This window comes from Perissodus microlepis, chromosome 16, assembly GCF_051167445.1.
Source record: "Perissodus microlepis isolate ML-2025 ecotype Zambia chromosome 16, ASM5116744v1, whole genome shotgun sequence".
Lineage (NCBI taxonomy): Eukaryota > Metazoa > Chordata > Actinopteri > Cichliformes > Cichlidae > Perissodus > Perissodus microlepis.
In genome coordinates this window covers 31,951,218-31,962,299 of record NC_140476.1, presented here as the reverse complement: position 1 = coordinate 31,962,299, position 11,082 = coordinate 31,951,218, and the positions used below count along the sequence as shown (strand labels likewise).

General features: G+C 40.4%; 1 protein-coding gene across 1 annotated transcript; it reads right to left on the bottom strand.

Annotated features, from left to right (window-relative positions):
* Positions 1-1,827: 1,827 nt before the first annotated feature.
* Positions 1,828-10,095, bottom strand: mmadhcb (metabolism of cobalamin associated Db). Its single transcript, XM_084908433.1, has 8 exons — positions 9,931-10,095; positions 8,728-8,777; positions 6,106-6,250; positions 5,606-5,823; positions 4,771-4,879; positions 4,515-4,645; positions 3,969-4,055; positions 1,828-3,090 (listed from the first exon to the last, which is right to left on the bottom strand). The coding sequence occupies exons 2-8, from the start codon at positions 8,734-8,736 to the stop codon at positions 2,896-2,898; spliced, it is 894 nt and encodes a 297-aa protein (XP_084764559.1). The 5' UTR covers positions 8,737-8,777; positions 9,931-10,095; the 3' UTR covers positions 1,828-2,895.
* Between the last annotated feature and the right edge of the window lie 987 nt (positions 10,096-11,082).

Sequence of the window (11,082 nt, the reverse complement as noted above, 5' to 3'; positions counted from 1 at the left end):
ATAACATGGGAATGGTTGGTGATATTAAAGTCCTGTTTGTGGCACATTAGTATATGTGAGGGGGCAAACTCCTCAAGATGGGTGGTGACCATGGTGGCCATTTAGAAGTCGGCCATCTTGGATACAACTTTTGTTTTTTCAATAGGAAGAGGGCCATGTGACACATCAAACTTATTGGTAATGTCACAAGAACAACAATGGTGTGCTTGGTTTCAACGTAACTTTATTCTTTCATAAGTTATTTACAAGTTTCTGACCACTTATAAAATGTGTTCAATGTGCTGCCCATTTTGTTGGATTGTCAATGCAACCCTCTTCTCCCACTCTTCACACACTGATAGCAACACCGCAGGAGAAATGCCAGCACAGGCATCCAGTATCCGTAGTTTCAGGTGCTGCACATCTCGTATCTTCACACCATAGACAATTGCCTTCAGATGACCCCAAAGATAAAAGTCTAAGGGGGTCAGATCGGGAGACCTTGGGGGCCATTCAACTGGCCCACGACGACCAATCCACTTTCCAGGAAACTGTTCATCTAGGAATGCTCGGACCTGGCACCCATAATGTGGTGGTGCACCATCTTGCTGGAAAAACTCAGGGAATGTGCCAGCTTCAGCGCATAAAGAGGGAAACACATCATCATGTAGCAATTTCAAATATCCAGTGGCCTTGAGGTTTCCATTGATGAAGAATGGACCCACTATCGTTGTACCCCATATACCACACCAAACCATCACTTTTGTTGTTCCAACAGTCTTGGAGGGATCCATCCAATGTGGGTTAGTGTCAGACCAATAGCGGTGGTTTTGTTTGTTAACTTCACCATTCACATAAAAGTTTGCCTCATCACTGAACAAAATCTTCTACGTGAACTGAGGGTCCTGTTCCAATTTTTGTTTTGCCCATTCTGCAAATTCCGTGTGCCGATCTGGGTCATCCTCATTGAGATGCTGCAGTAGCTGGAGTTTGTAAGGGTGCCATTTGTGAGTAGCTAATATCTGCCGAAGGGATGTTCGACTAATGCCACTCTCCAGTGACATGCGGCGAGTGCTACGCTGTGGGCTCTTGCTGAATGAAGCTAGGACAGCCACTGATGTTTCTTCATTAGTGACAGTTTTCTTGCGTCCACATTTTGGCAAATCCAACACTGAACCAGTTTCACGAAACTTAGCAAGCAGTTTGCTGACTGTAGCATGGGAGATGGGTGGTCTCGTAGGGTGTCTTGCACTGAAATCTGCTGCAATGACCCGGTTACTGCGTTCACCAGATATCAACACAATTTCGATCCGCTCCTCACGTGTTAACCTCTTCGACATGTCAATGGCTGTGAACAAAGAGAAACTTGTAAATAACTCATGAAAGAATAAAGTTACGTTGAAACCAAGCACATTGTTTTTCTTGTGACATTACCAATAAGTTTGATGTGTCACATGGCCCTCTTCCTACTGAAAAAACAAAAGTTGTATCCAAGATGGCCGACTTCTAAATGGCCACCATGGTCACCACCCATCTTGAGGAGTTTGCCCCCTCACATATACTAATGTGCCACAAACAGGACTTTAATATCACCAACCATTCCCATGTTATTACGGTGTATCCATATAAATGGCCCACCCTGCATAATTGCGCCTGTCCACTGGTTAAATACAATTTTCTAGATCCGCCAGTGGAGGGGCAGTTCGGGGAGGCTCTACAGCACGGGGGTATTAGTCCCAGCTTCCAACCTAGTATAAGATTGTGTTGTAAAATATTATATATAATGTAATTTTTTATCTACTGATACAAAACATCAAGTCACAAGCAAAGGGGGAACACAGCATGGCACATGTTTAAACAAGGGAAGTTTATTCATTAAAACTATTTATGAATCAAATAGACAGAACATAGATTTTCACCCAAAAACATTCACAAGGCACCAAGTCCAGTATCACACAGACATGTCACATGATATTAAACTGAAGCTGTCAGCTCGGTAGAGTGGGCAATCATGATAAAGCTGTTCATTTTGAAGACTCAAGCTGCTCTTCATTATCGGCCACTAGATGTCACCAAAAAGTGCTGTGTTGAAAAGCTTCGAGTAATAAAGCTTTTTTCAATACAAGCTTGATTTAGCCATCAGTACTTGGTTGCAATAAGTAGATATTTCAGTACCTACATTTCAGTGGGTAAAGATAATGAAATACTATCTTAACGATTTAATTTTGTTAACTGGTTTAATTTGCTCATCATTGTTGCAATCTTGAAAAAAAACAACAACAATGTTTATCTAAAAATACTAATCATTTTGCATAATATTTGCATAACATCTTAGAGTTAAACTATTTCTACCTTTACTTATGTCAACATTTCAGCACATTTTAATCCTTAAATTTCATTTTTCAAGACTGTGAGCACTTCAGGTGAAAGCGTGTCCCTGCCACAAAAACAAGACGGCTCAGCTTATAGTGGGATCAAGAAGTAAGTCCAGTGATGATTCTAAAATATTTTCAAGGATTAGAAAGGAGTTCAACATTAACTGTAAAATGAGTTCATTTCTCACTGAGGATGCTCGTGTTTTTCTTAAGAATAATTGAGGCTGATAAACCGGAAAACTATCTCCTGAGAACTTGTCTCTTTGTGCAGCAGCGCAATATCTTCAAACTCTACTAAGTACAGCAAAAAATGGTTTAACACAACTGTGGTTAAAAGGGCAGCTAAGGTAATTAATACAAGGGTTATTCATTTATTGAATGTGTCATTCTATAAATGACTAATTTCAAAGACAAAACATTCACAAGCTTTATTGTGGTGTCAGCATTATTTAAGCTTTAATATGATTACAGATATGGTCAAAACCACTAACCACTCTGTTAGTGTTGAGGCATATTACACTCGGTATCCCAGAGCCTGTGTTCATCTACCCTGCAACGTCTTCATAGTAGGAGTATCAGGTGGTGCGCTGGTGAATATTGTCCCTACAAAAGCATGTGTCCCCCACAACGAGTGTCGGATCACTTTGCAGCAGCCCAGGTCCTCAATCTGAAAGCCCAGGTGACGGTATCTGTCATCTGTCTCATACAGTGTGTTGTTGGTGTACGGGCCAAAGTACTGAGAAATAAGAAGGGACACACAAATATGAGACAGTTATCCGATCAAGACCATCTCCTGAAAAGCAACAATATTCTCTATCTATAGTGTGTGTGTGTGTGTGTGTTGGGTGGGGGATGGGGAGTTGCAATTGCACACCGCTGTCTGCGCAAGTTTGTCCTGCCAACATTACAGCTTCCAAGAAATTTTCACCAGTTTTCTTCTGCAGAAATGTACATTTGTTATACACACAGCGCACTGCCACAATGAATCACCCTTAAATACCAGCCCAGGGACAGTTACTTTGAAGGTTTGTTATTCTGCAGCTGAATGACTGTGGAACAATCCAGAAAGGCAGCGGCCTGCCAAGCTAGCTGTGGACTTAGAAACAGCTTTTATGATGTCCTGTCTTCAAACCTACTGAAACATGTGAAGTTAAGCACAAAGTCACGCCTGTGACAGAAAAGCAAATACAGCTTTTGTCTGGTGACCAAATATCTAACCAGAATCATGGTACAGCTTCCAATGGACGTGTTTACATTTGATCATGTGCTTATTTCAAAAAACTCCAAATAAATCTAAATGTATGCACCAAAGACAAAATACCTGAAGATAAAAAGAAGAATTTAAAGGAATCACTAAAAGCTCCACACTGTAACTGCATATCTAAATGCATCTGTCACAGACAGCTACCTGCATCTTGACTGTGCTGATCGTGGCTAATTCAGAGTTAATTCCATGTAACATGAGCTTCTAACAGATTTCTCAGATTTCTACTTTTTGTCATTTGATGCCATGTCATGTCTACACCCAATCAGCCATTTCATTTGTTGTTATTGTGATAAAATATCGTAAAAACACTGAACAGTTGTTGACAGGCAGAGTCAGAGATAACTTACAGCGAGGCCTGACGATGGGTCGATGAAGTCTGCCCAGAATCCTTCTCGCTGCAGCGCACAGCAGATCTCCCGTGCACCTGCAACAAACTACACAGCAGACACCACAATCATTAATTACTTCATTTATTACTGTAAAATAAATAATAAAGTATCTCCTCCCCTTTCTCAATGAAACTCACGCATTTATTATTTTTTTTTTAAATCTGTTTCATTTTCACTTTTTTTTTTTTACACTACAGATGGGATGTACTACATGGATGTACTACTAATGTTTTTAACATTAGTAACATCTCATATAATGCACAGTTTCTGTAGTTCTCCAGAGGTGGACAGCTTTTCTAATAAACTCTTCAGCTCATCATCAGTGTTTCTTTTACAGACCTCTAATATTTGCAGTGCTTAGCTGTTGCAAAAGGTTTCTAAAATAACACTTACATTTATTTATTCTGAGTACTTGCTGTGATAATGTAGGGAGAAACCCTGTGATGTCTTATTATAGTGTAAGACATGTAAAACAGCTTAGCTGTTCTACAGACAGCATTTAACCTTGTCAAGCATCTGCTCTCTCTCATCTTCCACCTCAGCAGACCATGACGCCATATCGTTCTGCGTCTTCTGGGTAACCGTGACAACCATCATACCACAGGATGGAGCTTCAGGAAACATTGACAGGAAATCTGTTTATAATTAGGAAACACTCGCATTAGACAGGAACACCGCTTCTCATGAGAAATACAAGCAATTTCAAAGTTATGCAAGGCTGAAAAATAAATGTATGAAGGATGCAGTTACAGCGATGTACCTTTCTTTAAGAGTTCAGGACAAGCCTGTGTGGCACACTCTACTCTCGAGTTGTCAAAGTACTGTTCAGCTGTGCTGACTTTGCCAGAGGACGCAGGATCGCCCTTGTTCTAAGAAAGAAACACACAGCTGTCAGAAAAGCAAATGTCACCACTCTCAGCGTATGAGCAACAACGCCAACGATACAAAACCTGGATATAGTTTCAGCATACACTGTTTTAATGTCTCTTCATTCTAAAATATTCAGACGGATGCTGGAGGTCTGGCTGCATGAATCATGTCACACCCACGATGATTGGCTACCGTTACATTTTTGAGTGAAGTACGCCACTTGTTAGCACCACTAAGTCCACACCACACTCCAATGAAAAGTTCATTTTTGACTGATTAAAAATGCATTAAAAAAATGGTGTCACACATCATTTTATCTTAAAAATGTGTACGTGCTTGTGTTAGTCCGCGTAGGGAAATGACTCCTCTGCATTTAACCCATTCAGCCAGTGAAGCAGTGGGCAGCCACCAATGCAGCCACCGAGGAGCAGTGTGTAGGGACGGTACCTTGCTCAGGGGTACCGCAGGGTAGCCGTTCAGGGGAATCAAACCCCCGACCTTCCAATCATGGGGCAACCACTCTGCCTACTGAGCTATCCCTGCATATGATTATTCATGGATAATCTATACATACTTCAACATAAAATTCCTCTGACATTTATTTAATTGCACCAGTGTTTGTGAAATTTGTAGCAAGATTAGCATTAGTAGTAATAATACAGCATAGTTTGGTCCATATTTGTTTTGATTATTAAAAACATTCATAAGGTTCTTATTGGACTTACAGAGAGCTCTCTAACAGACTGGGCTAGAAGCCACTCATGCTTCTGATAGCAGGATGGAGCAGACAACACATCTGGTAGCATTTTGTCTGTCAGGCTCTTCTGTTGCTCTGTCAATCCTTCCAGCTGGCAGTCAAAGCCCACATTACCGGGCAGCGGGAAGCGCTGGTCCTGGGGCCCGAACGGCCCCATTGTGTCATCAGGCCGTAGTGTCTGCAGTCCTTAAGCACAACATAACAAAGAAAAGTAGCATGCACACAAACGGAGTTTACACAAAGAAATAACAAATTACAAATTTTGGTCAATGCCAATATCACTTTATCAGAGTCCGAGGTAACAACTCTGTGTCAGCCTTCGTAAATCTCAATTTATTTTGTGTTATTAGGTCTATACCCAATACCTAATCTATACATAAGATGCATTAGATTAAATTACTGACTAGAAAAACATATATGTTATAGTTAATTAATGTTCAAATGTATAAACTTAAAATAAGGCCATACCTTTAGCAGAGGGAGAAGTGGCCAAAGCGGGCTCATTTAAGCCTGAAGAATCAGCAGCAGAGAAGGCTCTGCCTCCAGCCACACGATGCACCAACACATGGAGCCCTGGAAGGTAACTTACCAACCTGCTTCTGCTGCAAAGCACCTGTACATGCAAACAAACAGTACAACTGTAAATGACAGTCTCTCAGGTAGGGCTGCCACGATTAGTCAACTATTAAAATTGTCGACAACTGATTTAATAGTCGACGCGTCGTTTGAAGCTTTGTAAGATCCCAAAAGATGCAGGAATAAGTAGTAGGATTTAAGAGTGTAATAACGGACTGAAACAGAAGATGGCAGCACTGCATGTACAAGGATGCCAGCTGCCGTTAAACCCCGAAGAAGACGAAGAAGAAGCTGTGTCCCAGAATTCATAGCGCAGCCCAGCTCAGTTTCCAACAATGGCGGCAGCTAGTTAGTTTTAATGTTACTCTTATTATTCTTTCACAAAATAAACGTTTAACATATTTTCAGGCGAGATTGTAGCTGTGTAAACCTCAAATATCTGCTCAGTTTATCAAGACACCACATATTTTCAAAAGCGATCCGACGTTTTCGGAGACGTCTGTTACCCACTAGCTCGATAGCTAGCCGGGGGCAAGGCTAACTAGAGCCGTGAGAACACCGGACTCCCGGCAAATCATTTTCAAACCCACCGCTGTCTTTCGCTACTCAGGTTAAACATATATAAGTCACTTAGATAACTTAAAAATGTTGTTTGGCTTTTTTTTAGTATTTTATTTGTTCCTGAGTGAATCGGTTTGGCTGAGATTAAAGTTATAGTTTTTACACAGCTGAATAAACGTCAAGCAGACAGCTGATCATCAGAAGTGTGAGATGCTGGAGAATATACTCCGGTGTCCTGTTATATTTTAGATAGCAAGGAGTTTATTAAACTTCACCGAAACAATCTGCAAATTTCATTAAAATTTAATAAACTATCATCTTGTCTTTATTTTTAATTAGCACATACCTTAAACACTTAAAGCTGTAAGCTAATGATAGTTATATAAGAGCAGATGCTGCTGGTGCAATAAGCTGTATGTTTTACGTCCAATGGATGATGATCTGATTAGTCGACTAATCGCAAAAATAATCGGTGACTAGTCGACTATCAAAATAATTGTTTGTGGCAGCCCTATTCTCAGGTACTAATAATAACAATAATAATGCTGAACTCAGACACCTGAAACACCACCAAAGGTCTACATGGTCAAAGGTTTACAGCAGAGGCCTCGAGCTCCGGTCCTCGAGGGCCGGTGTCCTGCAACTTTTCCATGTGTCCCTGACGCAACACACCCGAATGCAATTAGTAGATCATTAGCAAGAAACTTGACTGCATGCTGAGGTAGCAATTCAGCCATTTCATTCATGTTACAGCAGTTCATGAGTGAATGAACATGGTGCAATAAATGTACTGTTAAAAGTGTATTTTCCTTAACACTTACATTTACTTAAATTTACTTGAGTAGGGTTAGAGGTTGCCACTTCAGCAACTTCAGTTCTACACTCTTGCTAATGACCTACTAATTGCATTCAGGTGTGTTGCAACAGGGACACATGGAAAGGTTGCAGGACACCGGCCGTTGAGGACTGGAGTTTGAGACCCCTGGTTTACAGCTTCATCTTGTCATCTGTCAGTTTGGAAAGTGATACAAAGATTTTGGGATTCTAACAAAGTTTTTCCAGGAGTGATCAATGACTCATCCAGGTCGTAAAAGAACTGCAGGCTTCATCTGCCTCAGGTCAGAGTTTCAACAATGAAAAAAAGAGACTGGGCAAAAATGACATGAGGGTCCCAAGGCAGAAATGTACCCTTTTGGAAGGTCTCATTACATATAGAGAACAGAAAAAAACATATCAACAGTCAAACATGGTGGTGGTAGTGTTAATTGATGGATACATGAATTTTGCTCTCAACCAGAAAATCCTACAATCCTGAAGTCCAGCCATAAGTTTGTGCCCTATAGCTCAAGCACACTTGGGTTATGCAGCAGGACAGTGATGTGAAAAATTCCCACTCTAATAAATGAATAAAAATAAATAAAAAAAACTGAAGTGCTTAGACAAAGTTCAGACTTTAATCTGATTAAGATGCTGTGGCATGATGTTAAACAGGCCATTCATACTGAAATACCCTCTAAAGTTGCCAAGTTAAAATAATTCTCCAAAGTGTCTCTACAGGAATGTCAAACATTAATGGCCGTTTATTGCAAACAGTCCAACCAGTTATTACGTTTATTCAAAAACAAACAGAGGTGGTCTGGCATCAAACTGAAGCTCCCTACATCACCCCGTTCTCTAGTTATCACATTCACATACTCGTCTATCCAGCAGGTTGAAAAAAATACCCCAATTACATTTCGTATTTACTCGGGTTATCTTCGTATAATATTACAAATGTTTGTATCTAAAACATAAATGTGAGAACTATGCAATAAATTTAAAATAGAAAGAAATATTTCACGTTATTCAGTGTTTACAGTGGTGCTCTGTGATGGTGAACTGTACTACATCACTGCAGGGCATTAACATCAGAATAAGATGAGAATATTACAAACTGTTGCTTGACAAACTTACACTGGTCATCCTAGCGTGCTTCTGATTATCTGCAGTATCCAGTGAAGTCTCTGTAAGAGTCCAAGGCTGTGTCATCAGGAAACATTTCCAAACACATTCATCACAGAAGAAACACTGTACGACTACCACACCATCCTGACTGATCCGCTGCTCAGTCTGCTTCACTTCTCTTAAATCTCATCTATTCTTTTTGAATCAGAATTAAGGAAGTTATGTATGAATCATATAAGCCACTCTGAAGTCCAGCAATCCTAATCAAAGATGAGGCATGTTTGCATAGCTAAGTGGACTGCTGCCCCCACGACTTGGCCCCGGATGGATGGAAATCCACTGACTGGATTGGTATCAATGTACGTCAATAGCATAGCTCTGCCACTGATCTGCTCAAATAGCCGGATGTAAGCATCTTAAGAAGCAATCGTGGTTTGAGAAACACACTGTTGATAGCCTAGGATAGCCGATGGTTATGGTGAAAAACAACTTATGCCAGGTGATGTATGGGGAAACAAACATTAGCATTATTTTACAAATTAAAAAAGAAATCTGCAAGAGTTCAAGGCACCGGGATTTTGATTAGGAGAATAAAAGCTATTTTAGCTATTTAAAGATAAGAGGTTGATCCCACTACAGCTACTTCACAAAGATGTTTTTATTCTTTGTGATGTTTCGTTATACTGAGCAGAAAGCTCCCGATGTTAAACGTGGGCGTGTTTCCTAAACCAGCAGCTGACGGAGCGAACAGGTGTGTGCAGGTGAACTCGACACATCGTCGTCAGGTGTGTGTCGTGGGGAAAATGTCAGCTCATGTTTTGAAACACGGAGGTACGACATCAAGCGGAAGCTGTTTTATAAATTAAAATAATCTCATTGTTGTCAGCAGATAATATTGAAATCTGCATTTGCACCAGCTGGAGATGGAGAGAGTCTTTTATAATCTTGTCAAACTCCGAGACAGATTTGCACACTGAGGCGACCAATCGGTAAATATGACGAATCTGCGGATAGAATGTGTAAACAAATCTAACCAGTTAAAGTAAAACCAGTTAACTACTGTAATCTTTCGGCTTTAGATACATCTGGGAACTTCTAGTGAGTGTAATAGCACGTTTCACACGGTTTATCCTCACAGCGGTATGACAACCGATACATTTGAGTAAGAAACGCTATCTACTGATAAGCTAACAAGAGCAGAACATAACTTACAGGATTTTAACAAGTCCAAACCAGATGACTGCGCTAGTTTGTTCCTATTTATACTTCCACAAAATCGTAGAAAAACAGTCGACCTTTGAAAACATGAAGACACTGTCCAAATGAACGCGGGCAACTCACTCTAACAACATTTCTGGCTTTGACCTCGGGGGAGGGGGGGGGGGGACTTCTTCGTTTTAGTTTCAAATGAGCTTAGAGGTGCATTACCGCCCCCTCCTGGACAGGAGTGTGAATCAGGAACTTGGAATATTGGGAATAAAAAAAAAAATTCTGCAGTATTGAACCCTTTCTTGTCACAACTTTCAACAGTTGGCCATAGATTTGAGACAGTGCCTTTCCAAGCAGGGTTTCTACAGTAGAAAGAATCTTCATCTCCTCCTATTAACGCCTTCCTGTCCAGGACACAAGCCCGGCATACTAACAGTACATGCTGAGCAGATTCCATTTTTTTGCAGTGGGCACACAATCCCATTGGGTACTTGCCTATTAGTTGTAGTGTTTTATTAAGACCTGTATGACCTATCCTGAGATGGGTAATTGTTATTTCACTATTTTGTGACCGTGACTGAAATGTGTCTGAATGTTGCAGAAATCAATTCCTGTATCGCTGATATCCCAGTGCTTCTGCCAAATTCACAGGATTTAAATCCTCAGTGCATGAATCATTTTCATCTGTGCATCTGCTTCCCCAGAAAGTGTTATGTGCATTAAAATCCCCACAACATATTATTTTCCCTACACCCATGTATGGGGTGTAGGGAACACCTACACCCTACACCTACATATTAAACACCTATAGTGTTTAATATGTCCCCGGTGAGCCTTTTACATAATTTATAGTAGTTGATAATTACTGCCTCATCTTCCTCCATCCAAACCTTAACTGTGATTGACTTGTGCTCTATATTTACACTGACTAATCTATACCATATTCCAGTTCACACAAATGTGGCCACCACCTTCTTTTGTATCATTCCTCATAGCTGTATATTCATTTATAAACAAAGTACCACTCTGCTTTTATCCATGTTTCCATATTACACGTGGTTTTCTTTGCAGATGAGACATAAAGTGTTTTAGTTCCTGCCCATTAGCAATAAGACTTCAAGCATCCCACTGTAGAATATTTAGGACCACAATGAA

Bases quoted from the DNA above. Each gene is read 5' to 3' on its own strand.
- mmadhcb (XM_084908433.1), bottom strand. The intron at 5,824-6,105 runs GTATGGCCTTAT...GTTGTGCTTAAG, and splicing joins CACTTCTCCCTCTGCTAAAG to GACTGCAGACACTACGGCCT. The intron at 3,091-3,968 runs GTAAGTTATCTC...CTTATTTCTCAG, and splicing joins ACCCATCGTCAGGCCTCGCT to TACTTTGGCCCGTACACCAA.